Here is a 27,875-nt window from a genome sequence, read left to right as displayed (position 1 = left end):
AAGGAGCAGCTGATGAATTCAAACTGCTGACCTTTTGGGTAGCAGCTGAGCTCTTTAACCACTATACCACCAGGGCACCAGTGGACTTACAGTGCATAAAAATTATGACAAAACACCTTCAAAATATTTATTAAATAAGCAAAAGGATAAAACAAACAAAAGAAATATAATGCTGAGACTGAGAAACCCTAGTCTGGAGGGACCTTGATCACCTTAATATCTCATAGGACATTATGCTATTCTTTACATTGATGGTATTAAGTAAAAAGTATTTTAGATGTCTTAGTGAAACTTATGCATGCCAGAGGATACTAGGTAAACCATAAAAAAAGTTTTAATTACCTTAATACCGTCAGTATAAAAATAGCATGATGTTCTGTGGAATTTCTAGGGGTCCACCTGGGAGGAGCCCTGGTGGAACAAAGGTTAAGCACTTGGCTGCTAACTGAACCATGTACCTGCTAGCAGTTCTGAGAAAGAAAAGACCTGACAATTTACTTCCATAAAGACTGTTGTTATTAAAGGTGCTGTCAAGTCTGTTCTGATTCATAGCGACCCTATGTACAACAGAACAAAACACTGCCCGGTCCTGCGCCATCCTCACAATCGTTGTTATGCTTGAGTGCATTGTTGCAGCCACTGTGTCAGTCCATCTTGTTGAGACCTTCCTCTTTTTTACTGACTCTCTACCAAGCATCATATCCTTCTCCAGGGACTGACTGGTCCCTCCTGATAACATGTCCAAAGTATGTGAGACGAAGTCTTATCATCTTTGCTTCTAAGGAGCATTCTGGTTGTACTTCTTCCAAAACAGATTTGTTCATTCTTTTGGGAGTTCATGGTATATTCAATATTCTTCTCCAACACCACAATTCAAAGGCGTCAATTCTTCTTTGGTCTTCCTGATTCATTGTCTAGCTGATAGATGCATGGGGGCTGTAAAGGTTAAAGCCCAGGAAACCCTATGGGGCAGTTCTACCGCATTCAGTAGGGTCACTGTGAGTCAGAATCAACTGCAAGGCACATGACAACAGCAACAATGGCCTGGGCTGATATTTTTGTCCCTCATAAATGATCAACAGAGGGCATCCATTGTGGAAGGGACTCTCAGTCAGGAAGATAAGATAATTCATCCAGTGGGTAGTCAATTAGGCTTTTTCCTCAAGCATTGTGGCACTTGTAGAACTCTCCCATGTAAAAAGGGCCCATGATGGCGTAAAAAAAAAGTTAAGCTTGGGTCAAAACATGCACACAAACCCCTGCCCCCACCCCCCCGCCCCAGTCAAGGCTAGTCTAGCTACCTCTACTCCTTTTTGGTTGCCTGATTCACCAACAGCAGGAATGAGTCCTGGGCATCAACATCGCCAGGACAACCAATATTCCCCAGGGCCACAGATATGTATTTATCTTGGTTGCAGTTAATCCTTCCATGTTAGATGCACACTGTAGATATAAATTTGTTTTCACTGCTTGCAATGTTTCTACCAGCGCCAACATTTTGGGACTTACAAAACAGCCTTATTCACTCTGCGCCTTACTCCAACCATCACTAAAAAAGAGGCACAGTGTACTTTTGGTATATTTTTTGAAATTTTGGAGGCATTTTCCAATGCATACATTGCTTTAGCTCATTTACTAGGTGTTATGGATTTAATTGTGTCCCCCCAAAATATGCGTTGAAATCCTAACCCCTATATCTGTAAATATGACCCTGTTTGGAAAAAGGGGCTTCTTTTGTTATATTAATTTGGTCATACCTTTAGGAAGCTTCTGACAAGACTCTATAAGATAATCACAATGAGGACCACCTAGGTTTTTGTTATAAGGCCATGCTTTTTTCTGCTTATAACTATTCTTCATTTGAAAGCAGCTCTTGTCTTGCACTTGGATGCTGGTAAACATGTGATCATGAAGATATAAGATTCATGTGACTCGAATTCCCCATCATGAATTGGGTGCCATCTGCTATAACAAATCACAAAATTAGACATAAAGTAGCATTCGTTGTTAAATGAAATGGTACATAGGAGCCTAGGCTCTAGTAGGTTTGCTTCCAAGTAGGTACATGAGGAGACATCTCAAAATAAACCAAACCTGTGGCCATTAAGTCGATTCCAACTGATTCTGACTCATAGTGACCCTATAGTACTGAGTAGAACTGCCACTTAGAGTTTCCTAGACTGTAATCTTTATGTAAGCAGATTGCCACATCTTTCTCCTGCGGAGTGGTCGGTGAGCTCTAACTGCCAACCTTTCAGTTAGCAGCCAATACTTAACCACTGTGTCACCAGGCCTCTCATACTCCTATGTTATTTACTTTTACTGCCTTTCTACTTTCCCCTTTTCAAATGAAGAATGGTTATCCTTATTGGTACAAGAAAGCATGGCCTTAATGACAAAAACCTAGGTGTCCTTATGGTGGGTACCTCACAAAGAGTTCTCTGCAGCCTTGCAGAGTGTTTATAAGGTATGCTGGCTCCCACTGTAATTGGACTGCTCTCCAGTAACAGCCCTAATCAGGTATGTCCTAAAAGGCAAACGGAAATTGACTTTTGATTTGATAGAAGGGGAGAAGCCCTGAGGTACAGATCTACATTGATTCATGGACAACAATAAATAAATAAACTGGTCTATCAGGAGCTTGAAAAAAAGCGGAAATGATTTTAAGAGGTAAGAGGAGGTGCAGCTGAGAGATGTCTAGAATGCCTCTTGGAATGGGCTCTGAATATGAAGATATTTTTGTCCCTTGTAAATCATCACTTGAGGGCATCCATTGTGGAAGAGGCTCTCAATCAGGAAGATAAGATGATTGATCAGTTCAGTAAATGATCCATTCAATGAATGATTCTTTCAGTGGATAGTCAATAAGGCTCTTTGCCCACCCATTGTGGTGCTTGTGAGCTGCCTCATGTAAAATACACTCACAATGTATAAAACGAAGCTTACTCACTAAACTTTTAGAGTTTAGTGAGTAAGTTTACCTCAAAAACATGCAGTATCTCTTATCAAGGCTGGTCTAGCTCCCTCTACAGGTAACTGAACTGCCAGGGGTGATTGATAATAAAACCAAAAAACCAAACCTGTTGCCGTTGAGTCAGTTTCAACTCATAGTGATGACCCTTTAGGACAGAGAACATCTGCCCCATAGAGTTTCCAAGGAGCTTCTGGTGGATTTGAACTGCTGACTTTTTGGTTAACAGCCAAGCTCCTAATCACTGTGCTACCAGGGCTCATAAACCAAAAACCAAACCCGTTGCCATCGAGTTGATTCTGACTCATAGCAAGCCTTGGACAGAGTAGAACTGCCCCATAGAGTTTCCAAGGAGTGCCTGGTGGATCCAAACTCCCGACACTTTGGTTAGCAGCCATAGCACTTAACCACTACGCCACCAGGGTTTCCTAGAGCTTATTAATTTTCCCATTCCCCCACTTTTTCCCCTCTATTACCTTATATGAAGACCATCAGTGGTAGCTAGCATTTCAGTGTAGAGGTAGCTAGACCATCCTTGATGAAGGGTAGTGCATGTTTTTGAGCCAAGCTTAGCTTTTTTTATACCATTATGGGTGACTTTTAAGAGCCCTGGTGGTCCAGTGGTTAAGTGTTCGCCTCTAACCAAAGGTCTGGGGTTGAAACTTCCAGCCGCTCCATGGGAAAAAGATGGCAGTCTACTTCTGTAAAGATTAAAAACAAAACAAAACAGAACTGTTGCATTGAGTTGATTCTGAATCATAGTGACCCTATAGGACAGAGTAGAACTGCCCCATAGGATTTCCAAGGAGCTGCTGGTGGATTTGAACTGTCAACCTTTTGGTTAGCAGCCATAGCACTCAACCACTGTGACACCAGGGCTCCAGGAAACCTGGGGAGCTTCCATCAATTCCATAGCAATGTATCTCAATGTTGTTCTCAGGTGAGAGAAAAACTCTATGATAAGTTCAATTCACTGATGTGTCTTTTTGGGTGAGTTTTTTTTTTTTTTTCAATCTGGGTAAGGATAAAAGTAGATAATAAGATAACAAAGCAAACAAAAAAAGTAGACTGTGCTGGATATTCCTGTTCGTCCCTCTAGATCCATCATCCACTATTTTTCACCCTATTTTGTGCTTTAATATATTAAGCCCCAGGGACTATATGAACCTGACACTTTTCCCTGTGGCTTCTAGTTGGGTCCAGCTGATGGGAGTTTGCATATTGTTAAGAAAGAGATTGTAGTTTTGTTTCTAAGGCATCCTCCCTTTCAGGTTTGGTTTGAAAGTAGCTGTGTACCTCCACCTGAGGCTATAACCTTTGGAGGAGGTCAGCTACAGCTACAGCTCTTTTAGAGTTTTAATAACTGCTTACTGGTAGTAACATTCCTTGTTTGTTCCTTTAACCGTTCCTATGTAAAAAGATTCTTTTGTTTCAATTATCCATTTTTGTGCTATCTTTGTTCTACTGAAACTCTAACTGATATATAATTATAACCATGTTGTTTAATTAGTTGCTGTGGAGTCAATTCCAACTCACATCAGTTCCATGTGTGCAGAATAGAACTGCCCCATAGGGTTTTCAAGGCTGTGACATTTTTGGAAGCAGATTCCCAGGCCTGTCTTCCAGGGTGCCTCTGGGTGGGTTTGAACCGCTAACCTTTTGACTAGTGGTTAGGCACTTAACCGTTTGCACCACCTAGGGACTCCTAAATATACCCATACACATGTTAAGTGTGGTCTAAATGGTCATGCTTGACTGCTAACTGAAAGGCTGGAGGTTCGAGTCCACCCAGAGGTGCTCGGAAGAAAAGCCTGGTAATCTACTTCTGAAAAATCGGCCATTGGTAACTCCATGGAGCACAGTTCTACTCTGACACACATGGAGTTGCCATGAGTTGGAATTGACTCAACTGCAACTGGTTTTAATGGCCAGTCAGGCTAGGAGTTTGTACTTTGGGGAAGATACAGAGATTGGCTGTTAGGTCTTATGTCATTTTTGTTTGTTTGTTTATTTTATCTTGATAGTCAGAAACCTTTATAGAAATGCTTTGAATTCACATTCCAAATTACCTAAGTAACCAATTAATTTTACTTTGTCGTCTTTAACCATGAGATGAATTTGTTAAAACTTAGATTCTTAAGTTTTAGAGACCTAGATTCAAATTCCAGCTCTACTGTGTAACAGCCATGTGATTTGGGGAAAGTTAATCTAAGTCTTACTTTACTCGTCTGTAAAATGAGGAAAGTAATAGTACCTCTTTCATATGATTGTTCTGGAGATTAGATAATGTATGGCAGTGAAAGACCTTGCATAAGGTAATTGCTCAGTAAACATTCCTATTGCTATTATTAGTAGTAGTAATAGCAAGAAAAATGAGGATAACATATCAGTAAGATATGATAAACAAGAACTCAATGAGTCATATCAAAAACCAAACCAAATCACTTGCCGAGGTGTCGATTTTGACTCACAGGGACCCTATAGGACAGAGTAGAACTGCCCCATAGGGTTTCCAAGGAGGAGCTGGTGGATTTGAACTGCTGACCTTTTGGTTAGCAGCCAAACTCTTAATCACTGCACCTCCTGGGCTATATTCAGCCCACTACAGTTTAAGGGTATCTGTATAGGAAACCCTGCTGGCCTAGTGGTTAAGTGCTATGGCTGCTAACCAAAGGGTTGGCAGTTTGACTACACCAGGTGCTCCTTGGAAACCCTGGGGGCAGTTCTACTCTGTCCTATAGGGCCGCTATAAGTCAGAATGGACTGGACAGCAACCAGTTTGGTTTTGTTTTTATACAGGGACAAAATTTAAATATTGTTAATTACCTTGGGCTGTTTTGTTTTGAGCCCAGTGATGAAGTGATTAAGAGCTATGGCTACTAACCAAAAGGTTGGCAATTCAAATTCAGGAGCCGGCAATTCAAATCGAGGAGCTGATCCTTGGATACCCTGTAGGGAAGTTTTACTTTGCCCTATAGGGTTGCTGTGGATCAGAATCAACTCCATGACAAGGGGTCTGGTTGGTTTGGTTTTATTTTGTTTCACTTGACATCTTTGTCACTCTTCAATCTAGTAGTTTTCAAAAGTGTGATTTATAAAGCACTAATATATTTTTTTAATATATTTTTTTAATTCTATGAGAGGAGCCCTGGTGGCACAGTGATCAAGACCTCAGGCTTCTAACCAAAAGATCAGCAGTTCGAATCCACCACCTGCTCCTTGGAAACCCTGTGGGGCAGCTCTACTCTGTCCTATAGGGTCGCTATGAGTCGGAATTGACTCTCCACGGCAACCGGTTTGGTTTGGCTTTTTGGTTAGTTCTATCAGGTGTTACACATTAAAGGGCAGGGAGGGGGAGATTAACTTGAACTTCCTTTCATCAAAGTTTTGTGAGAAAGCTTTAAAAAATATTGGTAACAAGATAAGTGAATAGGAATTATAGGAGAAGGGTGCAGGAATGTGCTAAACTCCCCAGGCCAGAAGATGCTGATTACATGAGGGGATGGTCAACTTTAAACAAAAGTGGTAGCTCTTTTCCTTTCTTGGTTCCTTGGCTAGGGGATGGGTGGTGAGACAAGAAGAAAATTAGAGTCACTCTGTGCGAAGGGAGAGAGAGAGCCTGCTTTTGTTTAAAGTTGGTCACCCCAAATCACCTGATGTAGGTAACTGTAACTAGGCAGACTGGGATCCCTAAAATACTATGCCTCCTCACTGCCCTGTTCAGAAGGCATAGGTGCATATTTATAGGGAGACCAATAGAACCTCCTGGAAATCCTGTCAGAAAAGTATTGCTGGGAGAGTGGAGCCCCATCTCAGGTGACTGCTTCTATCTCCCCTGACTCTGAAGATTCTTTTACTACTTGGCTTACTGGCTGCAGGACAGGCCAGGAGCAAAACTTGGCCCGTTTAGTCCCTAGGTCCTGAGGGCAAGGTATGCCAGGCAGGCTGCCAGGGTCTCTGAGTGGGAATAAGGGCTGGGCTGAGCTTGAAATTTAACTTTAAAATATTGTCACGTATGGAATATGGGTTTTCTTTTGTCGTTTTGCCCCAGGACCTGCAGACGTTAGGAGGCAGGTCTGGCTACTGATTTCTCTATTAACTGTTTTAATTTTATTGGCATGGTGCCGCTCCCTATGTTCATAAACAAGGTAGGAGCTCCCTCTTGTGGCTTTTTACCAAGTCACATGCCTTTTAATTACTTTTGAAAGTATTTTGGCAGAAATTTTTGATTTTCCGTTAGAAGTCAAAATCTTACTATTGAAATAGTTTCCACAACTAATGATACCCCGAATTCACGAAATAGGTAAGTCTGTTTTATAAAGCTGTATTATGAGACAAACATTTTATTGAATTATTTTATACTTGCTTATGATGGATGGTCTTCTGTGAGACCCCACGGCATCTCTGAATATCTAGAAATGTCAGTGAGTAACGAAAATTGTATACTCAAAAATGGAAATATCTTCCAAAATGCCAAGTAGAGGTATGCTTCACACTCAGTAGATGTGTATATCTTTTTTAACTAAAAAGTTTTATAGAATCTAATTTTTGCAAATTAGGCATTCTTTTAAATGTCCTAGGCTAGCTTTTAATTAAAAAAATAAAACCAAAACGTTTATATTAACAGTTACAAAAGAAATAGTAATAATTATAATTTATTGAGGAGTTACTGAGTCGAGGTGGAATGTCAAATGCCTACAAATTATTATCTATTTCTTATATTAGCTCAATAAGGAAAGTATAATTATTATATAAAAAAAAGATGGGAAAATATAAATCTAGGAATATAAAGTAACCCCGCTAAAGTTATTAATCACAGAGTGAGGTTTGAATCAAGTTTTTCTGGGTGAGGATGACAATACATGTATATAGATAGGCCTGGTTCGAATTTCAACTCTGCTTCTCCATAAAAAAATAGGCACTCAATAAATTTTGGCTTCTCTCTTTTTTTTTTTTTTTTTTTATGTGGTATGCTAGGAAATAAAATGGAGTATCATTGAAGTATATGATTTCTAAAATTCATTTAAATGCTACCAGTCTGTTACAGTAAAGTGTTTCAATTATAAATCATTCTTATGGCTTATTGAAGCACATGCCAAACTACCTGTATTTAATATTTTGTTTGTTATCCTATAGAAGTGCCTTTTCCTTTTAACTAGGCATGTTTCACTCTTTGAAATTGATTCGTGTGTTATATGTTTGGGCTTAGTTCTATTTTCATCCTTCCTTCTTTCCTTTGTGCCTTCCTTCTTTCTTAACCCTTTCTTGAATTCGGTCAGCACATGTGTATTCTGCTGTTGTTAGGTGGAGTGTTCCATATATGTATGTTGGTTTATAGCATTGTTCAAGTCTCCTATTTCCTCGTTTATCTCTTGTCTGCCCATTATTCAAAGTGGACTGTTGAAGTCTCCAACTATTAATTTTGGACTCCTTCTCCCTTCAATTCTGTCAGTTTTTGCTTCATATATGCTGGGGCTGTGTTGGGTGCTTGTATGTTTACAATTGCTGTACGTTATTGATGAGTTGAATCTTTTCTCATTATGTAACATCATTCTTGTCTGTTGTAATAATTTTTGACTTAAAATCTGTTGAAGTGTTAAGAGTTTGTTTTAGTACAGCCACAGCAGCTCTCTTTTGGCTACTGTTTTCATGGAATATCTTTTTTTTCCATTCTGTTACTGTCAACATATTGTTGAAATGAGCCTATAATAGATATTTTTTTGTGGTAATCTGCAGACATTTTGATTATATGAGCATTCTGTAGGGTTTTGGTGTTTGTTTTTCTTTTTCATAGGAAACCATGAGGTTTCAACAAGCTTGGTTAAGTAAATTTCAAATATCACAGAAGAATATCAAGGGAAAAATAAAGTTCTCCTTTACTTCTGCCTTTATGCTCCCTGCCCCCATGTCATTTAGATGGAGGTATACTCCTCTATTAACAGTTTATAATGGATCTATAATGAGTCTCTTGTAGACAGCATCTAGTTTGATCATTTAAAAAAAAAAAAATCCGTTCTACCAATCTCTGCTTTTTAATTGGAGAGTTTAACCAATTTACATTTAATCTAATAATTGATAAGGATGGGCTTTCTTTATATGTCATATAGTTAGTATGCCTAGTATGACTGTACTTGTGTAAAAAAGTGAATAGACAACCTGTGAGTGTGTAAAACAATGTCTGAAAAATGACAAAATAAACTGTTAACAGAGATGTTTACATTCATCTAAATGACATGGGGGAGGTGCATAAAGTTGGGGCAGGCAGAGGTAAAGGAGAACTTTATTTTTCCCTTGATATTCTTTTGTGATATTTGAAATTTATTTAACCAAGCCTGTTGAAACCTCATGGTTTCCTTTCAAAAAGAAAAACAAACAGCAAAACTCTACAGAACACTCAGATAATCAAAATGTCTGTAGACTACCACAAAAGATACTTGTCTATTATAAAAATAGGTAATTTATCTTTATGAAAAGTAAAGACATAATAAAAAATAGTAAACCAAAAAATATATGTTGATAAGTTCAACTTCGTAATGTATATAAACATAAAAAAAAAAAATTTTTTTATAAGAGATTATTAATTTAATCTATTTCCTCAAGGAAAGTGAAGATTGAAGCCAGGAATTCAAATTCAAATTCCTGCTGTGGCCAGGGAAGTAGTAAAGTAGACCCAGACCTGTTAAAAATGTATATTCTCTGTCAAAATATTCATTGAGCTCTTACAAATATATACAATATTAGAGAGTGTATTATAACTTTGAAATTTAAAAATACACATTTCTATGCATAAAATTGACTTCTGAAAATTTGATAAGCATGAATTTAATTTCTCCAACAAATAAAAAATAAAAATTAAAGAATCTTAGGATCAATGCTTTTAGTGCCTTACTTATCGATCAGAAAACAATAAATCTTGATCTGCAATTAAAGAAATGAAAATAGACTTAGTCAAAGTAGTTGTTAAGATGAAGATTCCTTGTTAGTATACCACATTCAAAAGGCAAGTTCTAGATATCTTATTATCAATAAGCATCTCAGTTTTTTAGTATTAGATGAGTTTAGGAAATAGAATTTACTGTGATGCCCAGTCTTTGTCTTAGATATGATTTTTTTAAAAAATTTTGATCAAATCTGAAAAGATAACTTCTTTCCTTTGATGATATACTGAAGAATATCATATAGACTCAGAAATTACTTCCAAAAAAGAAATTGAATAAAACGTTTGAGCTATAAAGAGAATCAGACATAACTTCAAAATATACTGCTTTGTAGTGAGTACTGGGAATTACTATTTTAGCCCTATAACCGAAGTATACTTTATAGTATGTTTAAGGTGTTGATTGATAAACTCAGTACGGTGGTGATATTGTGTTTATGTCTTTGATATTGTGTTTACATCTTTGAAAGAAATTGACTAGTTTTCTTGTTTTTAATCTAAAAAAATGATACTTTCCTGGCACTACTTGTTTCAAATGTGCTGAGATTAGTTTTCCTGAAAAGTTATTAATTTTGATTGTTAATGTTTCTCAGTTTTGTTCATTTCCTAAATTTTGACATGCTAGATTTTATAAATTTTCTTTAGTAATAGTCTAAATAGTTTAAATGTAATTAGAGTGAACTGATTGGAAGAAATAAAGAAAGTTGCGTTTGCCAAGTAAGATGGATATTTAAATTATTAGCTAAATTTCTGTAAGTTCTCAATTTTAGTCTTTTTTGTTTTTTTCTGAAGATACTTGCTTACCAACAAGGAATAGCACCGGTTGTGCCTCTTCAGCGTCTTCACTTTCTAACTATTTGTATGTCTTCATCTTGGGACAACTGTTTCTGGGAACAGGAGGAACTCCTCTCTATACCCTAGGAACAGCTTTTATTGATGATTCTGTGCCCACACACAAATCATCCCTCTATATAGGTAAGATGATTTTCTATATAAATGTCTCAGTAGTGTTTTGTCTTATTATTTGTTGAATTTACAAGCAAAATATAGCATGCATTTATTAAAAAGTTAGTTGTAATATCATAAGTATTTTCATTATGTAAATATAACATTGATTTTATTTATTTGTTTGGAAACTGTGGTGGCATAATGGTTAAGAGCTTGGGCTGCTAACCAAAAGTTCGGCAGTTTGAATTCACCAGGCACTCCTTGAAAACCCTATAGGGCAATTCTGTCCTGTAGTATAGGGTCGCTATGAACTGGAATCGACTCAACAGCAGTGGTTTTTTTTTTTTTTGATTTCTTTATTTAGTTATTTACTGGTATATCAAGCCCTTCAATTGGATGCAGTTGTCCTCAGCTCTATGTCTCTGGGCTATGCCAGACTTTCTGGATGGGAAGAGCCACTCAAGCAGCAGCAGGCTGTCTAGACTGCTTGAATCCCAGGCTAAGTTACACAGATTTGGAAGAGAGTGAGCTCTGCCATTCTACACGACTTATTACATTCTTCATAGACTTGATTAGAGTCAATACAAGAAACCATAATGTAGTCCCCAGAAACTGGTGTTTTCAAGTTAGCCCTTTTTGTACATGACTTGGTTTTTTACTTTGTTATCTAATTCTTGGTCACATAAATTTCTCTTAAATTCTTTCCCTGATGTACCCCCAAGGTAGAGGTTACTAGACTATGCGTGGCCCTACCTCTAATTATGGAGCAGTTTATTTGCAAATGAGTTTTCTCTTTATTACTCTATTATCTTGATCTTGGGTGCTCATTGCCGTATTACCTGGAAGTGTGTTCAGTGCAGCCATGAGAGACTACAACGTCTACTTGGGCCCAACCCTTCTATGGAAGCTGCTAAATTTCTGCCTGTTTTCTCTATTTGTTTTGACTTGGTCTCTCCACAAGCTCTGGTATGCTCTTTACAAGTTCTGGCTGATGTGTACAATTTCTTCTGCATTTATGAATTCAACAGTGCTTTTTTTCTTTTCCAGTTAGCTAATGTGGATGCTTTTCACCCTTCCAGTTCAAGGGGACTTCCCCTCTGAACTTCCTTTGTGGTCAATACTTCTCAGAAAGCAATTATAATCTTCATAATTCAGTAACATACTAATGTAGGGAATTTTTTTAAAAAAAATATTTAAACAGAATATGTGTGTTGGGAATCCTTGAGACCATTTCCAGGTTTGATAATTCCTTAGGCAGGCTCACAGGATTCAGTATGTAATACTACTCATGACTATGACTTATTACAGCAAAAGGATACAAATCAAAATCAGCAAAGGGGAAAAGCCTATAAGGTGAAGTCTGTGGGAAACCAGGTGCAAGTTTCCAAGAGTCCTCTCCTGGTAGAGTCACACAAGACACAGTTGTCCAGTAACAATTGTGACAACATGTCTGAAATATTGTCTACCAGGGATGCTCATTAGAGACTCAGTGCCCAAAATTTTTACTGGAATCTGTTCATGTAGGTACTGCCTGCCTAATGTGTTCCAAAGTTACAGACTCCCAGAAGGAAAACAGTTGGTCAGCAAAAAACTCATTGTTTATACAAGCAGTATGGGGACAGTGAGACACTATTATCAGTTAGGGGATGGTGGGCACCCTACTGACATCCAAGTTTCCAAAGACCAGCCAAGAGCCTACCTTGCAAGCTGACCTATTTAAGGATTGGAGTCTTGGGCCTCCTCTGTTAACTCTTTTGTGCACAGGAGGGATTTGTAGAATGGTAGTTATTGAGAGTAAGGGAAAAGAACAAATTAACAAAACTGAGAAATTAATTTAGCTTTTATCCTTTAGTTTCATATGAATGCTTCTTTTAATTATTGTATCTTATATATGTTTTTCCTCATTACAGATAACCAGTATTTTTCATCGGGCAATAGTTCTGTTGAATGAAACCCCTCCTTTCTTATGCTTTCTATATTTGTAAATTTCCCCATTTCCAAAACTTCTTCCATTCTTTCTTTCCTGTAAAATAGCAACTATTATTGGTAGCACACAGCTCTCTATGTGAAAAACATTACATAACAAGGCAAAAATGGGCTAAATGAAAACAACAGTCACCATTTGCTACCTGTCTTAGTTATCTAGTGCTGCTATAACACAAATACCACAAGTGAATGGCTTTAACAAAGAGAAATTTATTTCCTTACAGTCTGTGGAGGTGGAAGGGTACCAGCTCCAGGGGAAGATTTTCTCCCTCTGTCAACTCTGGGGGAAAATCCTTGTCATCAATCTTCCCCTGGACTAGGAGCTTCTCAGTGCAGAGACCCTGGGTCCAAAGGCCATGTTCCCCTCCTGGTTCTTCATTCTTCGTAGTATGAAATCCCTCTGTCTCTCTGCTCGCCTCTCTCTTTTATGTCTCAAAAGAGATTGACTCAAAATACAACCTAGTCTTGTAGTTTGAGTCTTGCCCATTAACATAACTGTCTATGATTCTGCCTCGTTAACACCATAGAAGTAGGATTTACAGCACATAGGAAAATCACATCAAATTACAAATGGTGAACAATCACACAATACTATCGTGGCTTAGCCAAGTTGGCACACATTTTGGGGCGACACAATTTAATCCATAGCACTACATATTAGAAAGAAGAAAAAATTGGTTAACATAAAATCTCTATCCTCACAACCTTTTCCATGCTACTCACCCTTTATGTCTTTGTATTTGATGTTTTCCTTCGGTTGACAATCTGCGTCTTTTAACTGAACTTTTTAATCCATTTCCTGATATTTTAAGCTTTAAATCTTTCATCTTAATATGTGCTTTCTATTTTCTCTATGTTCGTATTTCTTGTCCTTTTTTCCTTTATTTTGATCAATTATTTTTTATTATTTCATTTCCTCTTTTATTAATTTAATAGATACACACTCTTTTACTATTTGTTTACTAATTACCACACATAAAAACTTGATTACGAAATTCTAATGTTTGTTGGTACTTTTACCACATCCTTGATCATCACAAGGGCCTTAGAACCCTTGAACTTCATTTATCTCCTTCAATTGTTTTTGTATGCATTGATCTCTTATGTATTTAGATTCATGAAATAATTATTATTAATGTTTTATTTAAAAATATTCATTAATATTTACCAGCATATTTGCCTTCTCTTATGTCCTTCTTACTGCACCTCTGAGCTTTGATCTGGGATCAGTTTCTTTCTACCTGAAGAACAGCCTTGAATTAATTTCCTGGAGCAGTCTGCTTGTGAGGAATTCTCTTAGCTTTTGTTTATCCAAAAACAATTTTTTTTTTTAACCCTTTTCCTTGATGCTATTTTCTCTGGGAATAGATTATTAGTTGACCATTGATTTTCTTTCAGTACTTTAAAAATATCGTTCCATGTCTTCTCACTTCCTTTATTTCTTTTTAAGATGCCATTTGTCATTCATATCTTTGAAGGTAGCATGTATACATACACATACATACATCACTCTCCCAACCCCAGATGCTTTTGAGATACTTTTCTCTTTGTGTTTAATTTCCAGCAGTTTTACTATAATGTGCCTAGGTGCCAATTTCCTTTTATTTAGCCTGGTTTGTATTTATATAACTTTCTGAATATGTTGCTTTATATATTTCATTGGTTTCAGAAAATTCTCTTCTGTAATTTTTTTTTGTTCAAATAGTGCTTCTGTTTTATTATCTCCTTTGAGGCTCCACTTACGTGTGTGCTAGACTTGCCCCTGCTACCAGTTAACATAGTTTTACATGGATTCATAAGTATTGGATTTATTGCAGTTATTATTACAGTCTAACAGCTTACACATTGAATTAAATATTTTAGGTACCTTGACTTGAAAAAATGATACAGTTTAATTTGTATTTTTTTAGTGAAAATGTTTCATTTTTATGTAATTTTAATTGTTTACATTTTCTGACTCTAAACTTATTTCTCCTCTTCACTACTGTTACACATTCAAAGAAAATTTGTACATGTGACCATATTCAATTTCCTTGTTCTTCTCCTAGGAATCGGCTATTCCATGTCAGTCTTAGGCCCTGCTATTGGCTATGTTTTGGGAGGACAACTGCTAACCGTGTATATTGATGCTGCTATGGGACGAAGGCAAGGCAACGTCTACTTTCTTTTATTTAAATTTATTTTTATTTTAATAATGCTAACATCATAAACTTAACACTTTTCTAGTATTTCCTGAGTATAGCTTGAGGGATTTTTTCAGGCAACAAATATATGCAAGTCTTATATGTTGTTGTTTGGTGACGTCAAGATGGTTCTGACTCAAAGAACAGAATGAAACATTGCCCATACCTGCACCATCCTCAAAATTGTTGCTATGTGTGAGCCCATTGCTCTAGCCACTGTGTCAATCCATCTCATTGAGGGTCTTCCTCTTTTTCTCTGACCCTCTACTTTACTAAACATGATGTTCTTCTCCAGGGACTGGTCCCTCCTGATAACATGTCCAAAATACATGAAATGAAGTCTCCCTGTCTTCACTTCTAAGGAGTGTTCTGGCTGTACTTCTTCCAAGACAAACTTGTTCATTCTTCTGGCAGTCCATGGTGCACCATAGTTCTCAAGGTGACATCTTTGCCTTTTAACACTTTTAAAGAGGTCCTTTGAAGCAGATTTGCCCAATGCAACACGACATTTGATTTCTTGACTGCTGCTTCCATGGCTGTTGATTGTGGATCCAAGTAAAATGGAATCCTTGGTAACTTCAATATTTTCTCTGTTTATCATGCTTATTGGTCCAGTTGTGAGGATTTTTGTTTTCTTTATGTTCAAGTGTAATCCATACTGAAGGCCGTAGTCTTTGATCTTCACCAGTAAGTACTTCAAGTCAGCAAGCAAGGCTGTGCCATCTGTATAACTCAGGTAGCTAATGAGTCTTTCTCCAATCTTGATACCACATTGTTCTTCATACAGCCCAGCTTCTTGGATTATTTGATCAGCATACAGATTGAATAAGTATGGTGAAAAGATACAACCCTGACATATACCTTTCCTGATTTTAAATCACTCAGTATCCTCTTGCTCTGTTCGAACAACTTCCTCTTGATCTATGTACAGGTTCCTCAGGAGCATAATTAAGTGTTCTGGAATTCCCATTCTTCACAATGTTATCCATAATTTGTTATGAATATTTTTAATTTCACACAGTTGAATACTTTTAATTTTCATTAAATATCTTTTCATTATAATTGTAAACATGCTTTTTCATTATAATATTTTTGTCTTCTCCAGCTGCCCTTTGAAATTTTGTTCATCTTTTTTACTTCATCATTTCTTCCATTTGCTTTAGCTACTCTGCATTCAAGAGCAAGTTTCAGAGTCTCTTCTGACATCATTTTTGGTCTTTTCTTTCCTGTTTTTTTTATTGACCTTTTGCTTTCTTCATTTATGATGTCCTTGATGCCATCCCACAACTCATCTGGTCTTTGGTCATTAGTATTCAATGCTTCAAATCTATTCTTGAGATAGTCTCTAAACTCAGATGGAATATAGACAAGATCATACTTTGGCTCTTGTGGAATTGTTTTAATTTTCTTCATCTTCAACTTGAGCTTGCGTATGAGCAATTGATGGTCTGTTCTGCATTCAGGCCCTAGACTTGTTCTAACTGATGATATTGAGCTTTTCCATTGACTTTGCATACATACAATTCTTATATACTATCCTAATGTGGCTATATTGCTTCATAAATTAATTCTTAAATTAATGCCACAAGCATCTCTTAGTATAATGGAATTATTCATAAATAGGAATGCTTAATAGAATTATCTGGTGAGATTTTTCAAAGTATACATCCAGGACCCTATGCATTGTTCAAAAACAAGAATTCTATTAAAATTACTTATGTTTAAGTAGATTTTACTTTTGGAAGATTACCTGAAGATTTTCAAGGGTTTATGATTCTAAGTGTAAGTCCTATGGTAGTTCTGATTAGTGTTACAGAGATCATATTGTGCAGCTTCCAAAACTGCAACAATAGAAAATAATAATAGGCCTATTTATTGATTCCATATAATGTGTAAGACAACATGCAAAATAACGTGTTATTTTGTTTTACATGCATTATTTAAAAAAAAAAAAAAACCAAACCCAGTGCCATCGAGCCCATTCCAACTCATAGCAACCCCACAGGACAAAGTAGAACTGCCCCATAGAGTTTCCAAGGAGTGCCTGGTGGATTTGAACTGCCAACCCTTTGGTTAGCAGCCGTAGCACTTTACCACTATGCCACAGGGTTTCCTTACTTAATAATAATAAGTACCATCATGATAAATGGAGAAAATATTGATGTTGTCAAGGATTTCATTTTACTTGAATCCACAATCAACATCCATGGAAGCAGCAGTCGGGAAATCAAATGATGTATTGCATTGTGCAAATCTGCTGCAAAAGATCTCTTTAAAGTGTTAAAAAGCAAAGATGTCACCTTGAGGACTGAGGTGCACCTGACCCAAGCCATGGTATCTTCAATCACCTCATATGCATGCGAAAGCTGTACATTGAATAAGGAAGACTGAAATAGAGTTGACATGTTTGAATTATGGTGTTGGTGAAGAATATTGAATATACCATGAACTGCCAGAAGAAAAACAAATTTGTCTTGAAAGAAGTATAGCCAGAATGCTCCTTAGAAGTGAGGATGTCGAGACTTTCAGGAGGAACCAGTCCCTGGAGAAGGACATCATATTTGGTAAAGTACAGGTTCTGTGAAAAGGAGGAAGACCCTCAATGAGATGGATTGACATAGTGACTGGAACAATGGGCTTGAACATAACAACAATTGTGAGGATGGTGCAGAACTGGGCAGTGTTTTGTTCTGTTGTACCTAGGGTTGCTATGAGTTGGAACTGACTAGACAGCACATAACAACAAGAACATTTTACTTAATCCTCTCACTCATTCTTTGTGGTAGATGATATACACAGCTGGTAAGTGGCTGGGACATGAATCAAAGTAGATCTTTTTGACATCAAAGTTCTCATCTTAACCAATGAATTATCTTTTTCTTTCCCTGAATAGAGTCATTAGTAACCTTCAGTGAGGCTCATTTTCTCATTTTACCACTAGGAATCATGACTTCACAGTTCTTTGCATGACTGTGAGCAATAAATGAGAACATATAGTTATGTGATTTATTTACTGAACTGCTAATCCGAGGTTAATATTTTGGAGACTGTGGGGGTAAAGGTCTTAGTTTTAAACCCTAAATGAGGTGGTCTTTGTCCTTAGCTCCAGAGAAATAACTCTTGGAGTAATTGCAATGACTTGGTCTGAGATCCCAGGCCAAACCTGAGGATTTGTGCTAGTGTGTAGGGGCTGGCGAGACTAGAAAAGTTTCACCTGGAAGATCAATATCAATTAACCTCAAGAGGCATGATTTAGCCTATTTTGCAGAACTGGCCTATAAAAGCCCTGAACATGGAGGCTCAGAGAGCTTCCTGGTTTATGAGAACATCTGCTCTCAGGGGGGTAGCATGTCCCTTGGGACATGGAAGCCCCACACTGAGAACCATCCCAGACCTTGCACCATGCATCCATTTCATATCCTTTTTGGTACGGTAAGTCTGTAGTCATAAATATAGTATAACTTCCATGTATTCTGTGAGTTGTTCCAGCAAATTATCGAATTCAAAAGGCGTAGTAAGAGCCAGCAGGTTAGAAAGTAAGGGTATTGCGTGGAATTCTGTGCTTGCAGCTGGCATTTTGAAGGGGTAATAAGAAATTAGCCTCGAATTTGTGGCCAGCAGGCAGTAAGTTGGGGTGTCATGTGTGAGCTCTGACCCAGCTTCAGGTGGCTAGGGTCAGAGAGACAGAGTGGTGTGTGGGTGGCTGGCAATGAGGATATGAGGATTAGATCAGTATCTGTGTTTTGGGAATTGGATTCATGCTGATCCTTACCACACAAGAACTATGAAAAAAGTTATGCAAAGAAGCCTTTGAAGTAGAGAGCTGGGTTTTTAAGAAAGACACTTTAAGTTCAGTGGAGGAATTAGAGAAATTGTAGCAGTGGTGTGTTTTAAAAAAGAGCTTATAGATACACAGATATTAAAAATTGCTAATATGTTGTTTTAAGAAAAATTTTACATTTAAAAGAACCCTATAATTAAAGCAAAGTATATGGACTTTGAACATAGATCAATGATTTATTGATGAGATATATTTAATTAAATAGAACAGAAGAGAAATACATAGCCAAAGCCAGATAAAAAGTGTTGAGAAATCCTATGTATGTTTTTAAATATTCAGAATATGTCTATTCACTATCAAATAACTTAAGCTTTTATACCATATCTGCCATTTTTGAAATACTTTGCAAACCATTGTTTTCATCATTCTAATTTGTGCCTGCTACCTGTTGTCTCATTTATCACAGTGGCTTCGGTTGAAATTTTGGATAGTATAATAATATTACACTATATGCACTTGTGTTATAAAATATAGAATTATTATAACTGAAATTTTAATTAATAAGGTTGAGTTTACTTCTACTTTTTTTTTTTTCCTATCCATACAGTGCTGGTATCAATGAGGATGACCCACGCTGGCTGGGAGCTTGGTGGATAGGGTTTCTTTTGGCTTGGCTCTTTGCTTGGTCTTTGATAATACCTTTTTCTTGCTTCCCAAAATATTTACCAGGTAAATATTTTTTTATTAAAGTCAGAGAGTTTTACTCTAATTCTAGACCAGGTGTTGCTTTCTCTATAATTAATAAGAACTCTAAAAAATTCAACTTCCTTGTTGTATAGACTTTCAGTTGCCTGACTATGTGCATAAACTTTTGAATATCTGTATTTATTTTTTAAAAAATCGTGTAGCAATCTTAATTTATGACTTTTATGTATTTCCAATTAACAATCAACAGAACTGTGTGCATATTCAACTCTTTACTAAGTACTTACTAAATTTATTCTTATACTCTTTCTGGAATCTTGCATTATATTACATATAAGACACAATATCTTACAAACTATTACTTTGTAGTCAATTAGTCACTAATGTCAAGAGCAAATATGCCTTAAACCATTCATGTTAATTATTTGTTGTTGAAAATGCAAATAATTGTTATTTTCAATTATCAGCAAAGTCATGTTCCATAGATTCATTTTTTTTTTAACCACATGTTAATACTCGACCATCTGCACCTAAAGAAAAGGTTAGTAGAAGAGAATAACCATTTCTTTCTCCGAGACCTTGGTTCTGTAAAATCATGTAATTCAAATCTGTAACTGTAAAAATATTTTCTCCAGGCTGAAGGTATTTAGTTGTTTCCATTGTTATTGCAACAGGATGGATGATTAACTTTGGAAATGAGCAAAAGAAAAGATGGCAGAATAGAAGTGGGTGGACTCACTGATTACCTTCTACCGTGGGCCATTCCATCTTATAATTCCATATGTTGACTGTTTTCTCAGACTTATTGCCACTGTAATCATAAAAATCAAAGGAAAATGGTGCTAGATGGTAAAATTTCATTTGCCAAGCAAGAGAGATTTTAAATGAAAAGAAAACATATGTGGTTGAAGCAAATTTATCTCATTTTAATATTTAGACTAGCTGTAACTTCCTTAGCTAGTGGTAATGAATACCACTACCAGATTACAGCCATATGTATTTGTACAATTTTGTTCACAAAATGAGGAGCTAGCCTCTATTTTATGGAATTTATGTACTTGGAGGAGTGCGTCATTTATAAAGCCAACTTTTTAAAATTAAGAGTGAAGTGATATAGCAACTGCATTTGCTATTTTTTAGGTACAGCAGAAATTCAAGCTGGAAAAATTTCCCAGGCTCATCAGGGTAAAAGTAGCTTCATACAAAAGGCAGATGAGAATTTTGGAAAGAGCTTCAAAGATTTACCAGCTGCTCTAAAGGTAAAATAAACTGTTCACAAACACACCCGTGCACATACAAATCATAATGCATTGCTGTTTGCTTACTTTCTAGAGTTCTATCTCTTATAAACAACCCTTCAGACTTCATTTTATTCTACTTTGAGTGAACAAAAATTATTTCAGAGGAGAATAGTCGAAAGAGCATGAGTTATCTTATTGGCAGTATTAATATTCAGTGGTTCCTCATTAACACTACAACCCATTATTCAGTGCCATTTCCCTTCTGTAACGGATTGATCAGTTGTCATCAAATTGTAAATATGTTTGAGAATGTCAAACCAATATGAAAGAGGAGGCGTTTAGTGATAACTGGAATTGGATTTCAGGTTAAAGAAATAAAAGTGTTTTGGCCATTCTGTTGTGCTCAGTAGAAAAGTGTTCTTTCTGTGTAATACCATAAGCATGAAGTATATCAGAGAGTTTATAGTTTATTAATTTAACTTTTCAATATTTGAAATTGTTTACTTTTCATTATTCTTTTGCCGCCTTCTCAAATGAAAACCTTAAAATGTTCCAGCTCTTCCCTCTTCTCTCCCATACATGCATATTCTTGTGTTTTGCCGAGATTGTTCATACATTTTAGTTCTCATCATTATTTTTCTTATAGTAGTTTTGTTCTACTTAATAAATTTCTATTTATGGTACAAATTTTAATTTCTATCACTGCTGTTTTTTTATCCTTATGGTCTGAGATATCTATTCTGATTGAAATATCTATTAACAGCATTTTATTGGTGGTTTTTCACAAATAAGATAACCATCTAAGTGTCCTCAAATGTCCGAATAATGTATTGGACGGGATAAATACTTTTGGATCGTACTTCTCTAATCCCAGTAATTTGAAGATGTTGTTTTGCTCTTATCTGGTTAATTGTGTTGCAGTTGAAAAGTTCCATGTCACTGTGATTCTTTCTTATTCTTTCTGTCTGGAAGCTTGTAATTTTTTCATTTGTCTTTGATTTCAGGAAGTTCACTAATTAATGTGTAAGTATGTGTCTATTTTTTGTTGTTGTTAATCCTTCCTCGGAATTCATGATCCTTTTTAATCTGAAGATTTAAGTATTTTCTACTATTACTATTTAAAAAAATGTATATATTGTATCTCTTCCTTCAGGTTCTTTTTCTCCTTTTATCATGTCACTCCTGTTCTTTTATTTGGTCACCTGGCCCTCACTTGGACATCTATTATCTTGTCCATTTTTGACTCTGTGTGTGTGTGTACGTATGTTTTGCTTTGATTTATGGTTTCTTTTTTTTTGCTTTTAATCTTGCAGAACTGTAATTTGGTTTTCATTTTGTGGTTACAGAAAACCCAAACTCTTTGCTGTCGAGTTGATTCCAACGCATAGCGACCCTATAGGACAGAATATAACTTCCCCATATGGTTTCCTAGGCTGTAAATCTTTATGGAAGCAGACAGCCATATTTTTCTCCCATGGAGTGGCTAACCACTGACCTTTTGGTTGGCAGCTGAGCGCTTAACCGCTGTGCCACCAGGGCACAATGCATTGCTATGCTCCCCTCTGATAGGTTAATAAGGTTCTAAGATGTCCAACAATATAGACACTTATTTAAATTTACTTAACCATATATGGAAACCCTGGTATCACAGTGGTTAAGAGCTATGACTGCTAACCAAAAGCTCGGCAGTTTGAATCCACCGGGCACTCCTTGGAAACCTTATGGGGCAGTTCTACTCTGTCCGATAGGGCCACTATGAGTCGGAATCGACTCAACAGCAATGGGTTTTTTTAACCATATGTAGTAAAACCTGCAAAAGCCAGAATCTGTAAGGTGGAAACCTGTGAGAGAAGGAAAACTCAAATATTTTCCACTAGAGAGTGATGAAAAAGAGTGACTGCACCTTGTCAAAGGTGAAAAACTTCCAAGACCTGGAAAAACAAGGCAGTCCTGTTAAATTCTGGCTCTCACAGGTTTCGCTGCACTTACCTGCAGTACTTAACTACTGAAGTAAGTACTTAGAAATCACTTTCATCTGTGCTCACAGTCAAGTTCTTCATTCACTGCGCATGGGAATTCAAATAGCAACAAGAACAAAAATCAAATGCGAAGTAGATTTATAATATGGAGATTTATAATAAAACTGGGGAAGGGAAGCTTTCCAAGCAGGCCTTTCCCTCTTCCCTTGTCTCTTGCCTACCATGAAGACATTGAAGTACTTACTGATGACGATTCAAGACCACAACCTTCAGAATGGATTACATCTCAACATAAAGAAAGCAAAAATCCTCACAACTGGACCAATGAGCAACATCATGATAAACAGAAAAGATTGAAGCTGTCAAGGGTTTCATTGTACTTGGATTCACAAGCAATGCCCATGGAAGCAGCAATCAGAAAATCAAATGATGCATTGCATTGGGCAAATCTGCTGCAAAATACCGCTTTAAAGTGTTAAAAAGCAAAGATGTCATTTTAAGGACTAAGGTGCACCTGAACCAAACCATGGTATTTTCAGTGGTGTCATATGTGTGTGAAAGCTGGACAACATATAAGGAAGACCAAAGAAGAACTGATACCTTTGAATTGTGGTGTTGGTGAAGAATATTGAGTACACCATGGACTGCTAAAAGAATGAACAAATTTGTCTTGGAAGAAGTACACCCAGAATGCTCCTTAGAAGCAAGGATTGTGAGAATACATTTCACATACTTTGGACATATTATCAGGAGGGGCCAGTCCTTGGAGAAAGACATCATGCTTGATAAAGTGAAAGAGGAAGACCCTCAATTAAATGGATTGACAGATTGACTGCCAACAATGGGCTCAAACATAATAACGATTGTGAGGATGGCACATGACCAGGCTATGTTTCTTTCTGTTTTATGATTTGTTGTTGCTATGAGCCGGAGCCCACTCGAGGGCACCTAACAATGACAACTGAGGAATAATGTGTAAATTCTCTAAGTGCTCCACATATAGTTTTTCTCAGTATTGCACATCGTTGTTGTTGTTGTTAGGTGCTGTCGAGTCAGTTCAGACTCATAGCGACCCTATGCACAACAGAAAGAAGCACTTCCCAGTCCTGCGCCATCCTTACAATCATTGTTATGCTTGAGCTCATTGTTGCAGCCACTGTGTCAATTCACCTCATTGAGGGTCTTCCTGTTTTTCGCTGACCCTGTACTTTCCCAAGCATGATGTCCTTCTCCAGGGACTGATCCCTCCTGACAACATGTCCAAAGTTTGTAAGATCCAGTCTCGCCATCCTTGCTTCTAAGGAGCGTTCTGGTTGTACTTCTTCTAAGACAGATTTGTTGGTTCTTTTGGCAGTCCATGGTATATTCGATATTCTTTGCCAGCACCACAATTCAAACGTGTCAATTCTTCTTCGGTCTTCCTCATTATTGTCCAGCTTTCACATGCATATGATGTGATTGGAAGTACCATGGCTTGGGTCAGGCACAACTTAGTCTTCAAGGTGACATCTTTGCTCTTCAACACTTTGAAGAGATCCTTTGCAGCGGATTTGCCCAATGCAATGCATCTTTTGATTTCTTGACTGCTGCTTCCAAGGGTGTTGATTGTGGATCCAAGTAAAATGAAATCCTTGACAACTTCAATCTTTTCTCCGTTTATGAAGATATTGCTCATTGGTCTAGTTGTGAGAGTTTTTATTTTCTTTATGTTGAGGTACAATCTATACTAAAGTCTCTAGTCTTTGATCTTCACTGGTAAGTGTTTCAAGTCCTCTTCACTTTCAGCAAGCAAGGTTGTGTCATCTGCATAATGCAGGTTGTTAATGAGTCTTCCTCCAACCCTGATGCCGTGTTCTTCTTCATATAGTCCAGCTTCTCAGATTATTTGCTCAGCATACAGATTAAGAGGTATGGTGAAAGAATACAACCCTGACACACACCTTTCCTGACTTATATGTATTGCATTTATAAATCGATTAATAATCCATTGTTATATTTTTGTGCCGGGGGAAATGCTTCAATTTTGCCGATTTTATAATGCTACCATTCTAATGCTGCATTTTGCAGTATGAACATAGTTATTCATTTGGTGAACTGTATTTTTTCTTTAGAATCTGATGAGGAATACTGTCTTTATGTGTTTAGTTTTATCAACCACTTCGGAAGCCTTAATTACTACTGGTTTTGCTACATTTTTACCTAAATTCATAGAAAATCAATTTGGATTGTCATCCAGCTTTGCAGCTACCCTTGGAGGTAAACATTTTTTTTTTTTTCCCAACTTAGGCTAATGATTCTACTTTACCACATTAGATGTTTATTAGCATAGTCTGTAATTTTGAATAACTCATTCTTTGAAATTTATACTTTATACTAATTTTGATAAAATTTTCTGATTTGTTGATATTCCACAATATATAGTATGGACTTAAGAGATAAAAAGGTTATATTTGTATTAGTCCTTTACTTTATGAAACTATTAAGTCATTTATGCATATATTCCTAAGTTAGATGCATAATTTGATATGCTCAAACCATATTGGTAATTATTTTAAGATTTTCCAATTGCTAGTATGAATTCATGAGTATACTTGTGTGTTTTCTCACAGTCTGTGTCTTCTTTCTCATCAGGGGCTGTTTTAATTCCTGGAGCTGCTCTCGGTCAGATCTTAGGTGGTGTCCTTGTTTCAAAGTTCAAATTGGCATGTAAAAATACAATGAAGTTTTCGTTGTGTGCATCTGTAGTTGCGCTTATGCTGAGCTTCATATTTGTTTATGCCAAATGTGAAAATGAACCATTTGCTGGTGTGTCGGAATCATATAATGGGTAAATATATGTCAGTGCTCCTGGATATTAATACCAGAGTGAAAAGCTATGTGACTATATCCAAATATATGCTTTCTTTATCCAAATGCTGAGGAATTGGACTTTTATATTACTGGAAGGCTTCTTCCTATAAAAGAACGTGTAGGTATGTTTTTCAATTTGCATAATTGAGGTCTTCATAAAAGGTGAGAATATTTATTCAGAGAGCAATTATGGAGCAACTGTCGTTTACAGGGTTCAATGCTTGACTCAACGGAATCTTTGCATGATCGGATTCACATCCCTGGGAAAATTTCACATTATATATTAAAAAAAAAAAACCATACCCAGTGCCGTCACTTTGATTCCAACTCATAGCAACCCTATAGGACAGAGTAAAACTGCCCCATAGAGTTTCCAAAGAGTGCCTGGTGGATTCGAACTGCTGACCCTTTTGTTAGCGACTATAGCACTTAACCACTACACCACCAGAGTTTCCATTATAGCTAATGGATAATTGAGGGTTGATTGCAGATGGAAACCTTATTGAGACTACATTCTTTTTGCTGTTGTTAAGCAGCTTAGATTTGATCTCAGGTCACTGCTCAAATAAGACTTCGGTACATTTTAGCAGGAAAGACTTTAATTCTGTGTTCTCTTGTAACTGTAATTGTGTAAGTAATATACATTTGATCAATCTACCTTTTAGCTTTCGTGGGTCTGTGGAGAATTACACGAACAGCAATTCCTGTATCTGCCTCCTTTGGCTGTGCTGTGTCACTTTAAGGAGAGGCTGTGGGAAAGCTTTAGGATGTTTCCTTAGCCTCAGGCTTGAAATAGGGGCTAATTTGGGGGACAGGAAGAACCTGCTGGTGCAGTGATTAAACACTCATCTGCTAACCAAAAGGTTGGTGGTTTGAACCCACCAGCCACTCCAGGGGAGAAATATGTGCTAGGCTGCATCTGTAAAGATTACAGACTTGGAAACCCTATCAGGGCAGTTCTATTCTGTCCTGTAGGGTTGCTATGAGTCAGAATTGATACAACAGCAATGGCTTTGAGAAACATGTTTATTTGACTCTGCCACTCCTAGGCAGCTCTTTCCTCTTCACTCTTATCCTTTGTGTGATAAAAGAGTTCAGTATAAGGTGGGATAGAAGAGGGGAGAGGATGAGGGCAGAAGGCTTGCACTCATTATATTTCCCTACCTGTAAGTGATTTCCTACAGTGGCGAATATACAGATAATTGCCATACAACAGGGCAAGAGTGCTTGCTTCGGCCGCACATATACTATAGTTGGAATGATACAGAGAAGATTAGTATGGCCCCTGCACAAAGAAACATTCCATATTTTTGTATAAATTTTTGAATGAGAAACTAATGTGCACCCTAAGCTTTCACGTAAAGCACACACACAAAAGAAATAATGATACAAAACAAAACAAAAAACCTAGAAAACAAGATGAGTGTTGGGATAGTGGCCTATAGAAAGTTACGAGTTCAGGAAAGGGAATATCTTCTTTCTCTTCTTATTCTGCTTACTCTTTTACCCTTTCCTATTTTGTTCTAAAGTTTTATGGCCTTTTATCTGTCCTTGTCCATCTTTTATATATCTCCATCCCTCCCCTCCCCCACACTCATAATTTGTCAAACTGTGGTGGCTTGTGTGTTGCTATGATGCTGGAAGCTATGCCACGTATATTTCAAATGCCTGCAGGGTCACCCATGGTGGACAGGTTTCAACGGAGCTTCCAGACTAGACAAAGAAGAAGGACCTGGCAGTTTACTTCTGAAAAAATTGGCTGGTGAAAAACTTATGAATAGCAGGGAAATGTTGTCTGATATAGTGCCAGAAGATGAGCCCCTCAGGTTGGAAGCCACCAAAAATACGACTGGGGAAAAGCTGCTTACTTAAAGTAGAGTCTGCCTTAATGATGTGAATGGAGTCAAGCATTCAGGACCATCATTTGCTGATGTGACACAACTCAAAAAGAGATGAAACGGCTGTGAATATCCATTGGTAATTGTGAAGTAGAATGTAAGAAGTATGAATCTAAGAAAAATGGGAAATCATCAAAACTGAGAAGGAATGGTTGAAGATCTATATCCTAGGCATTAATGAGCTGAAATAGACTGGTATTGGCCATCTTGAATCAGATGATCATATGGTTTGCTTTGCCAAGAATGACATAAGAGGATGGCATTGCATTCATTGTCAAAAAGAACATTTCAAGATTTATCCTGAAGTACAGTGCTGTCAGTGATACGATAATATCCATATGCCTACAAGGAAGACAATTTATACAACTATTATTTAAATTTATCCCCCAACCACTA

General features: G+C 37.0%; 1 protein-coding gene and 1 pseudogene across 1 annotated transcript in view; both read left to right on the top strand.

Moving 5' to 3' along the window:
* Positions 1-27,875, top strand: part of SLCO4C1 (solute carrier organic anion transporter family member 4C1) — a 74,828-nt gene that overhangs the window by 24,733 nt on the left and 22,220 nt on the right. Inside the window, exons 3-8 of the mRNA XM_003404731.3 lie at positions 10,701-10,883; positions 14,891-14,987; positions 19,414-19,535; positions 20,652-20,770; positions 24,843-24,987; positions 25,363-25,558. Of these exons, the coding sequence (XP_003404779.1) occupies positions 10,701-10,883; positions 14,891-14,987; positions 19,414-19,535; positions 20,652-20,770; positions 24,843-24,987; positions 25,363-25,558 (862 nt within the window). The remainder of the gene's footprint in view (positions 1-10,700; positions 10,884-14,890; positions 14,988-19,413; positions 19,536-20,651; positions 20,771-24,842; positions 24,988-25,362; positions 25,559-27,875) is intronic.
* Positions 26,805-26,905, top strand: LOC111751876 (U6 spliceosomal RNA; annotated as a pseudogene).

The sequence above is a fragment of the Loxodonta africana genome, chromosome 2 (genome assembly GCF_030014295.1).
Source record: "Loxodonta africana isolate mLoxAfr1 chromosome 2, mLoxAfr1.hap2, whole genome shotgun sequence".
NCBI classification, from domain to species: Eukaryota; Metazoa; Chordata; class Mammalia; order Proboscidea; family Elephantidae; genus Loxodonta; species Loxodonta africana.
The sequence above is the reverse complement of the archived record's forward strand: the minus strand, read 5'-3'. Positions and strand labels throughout refer to the sequence as shown.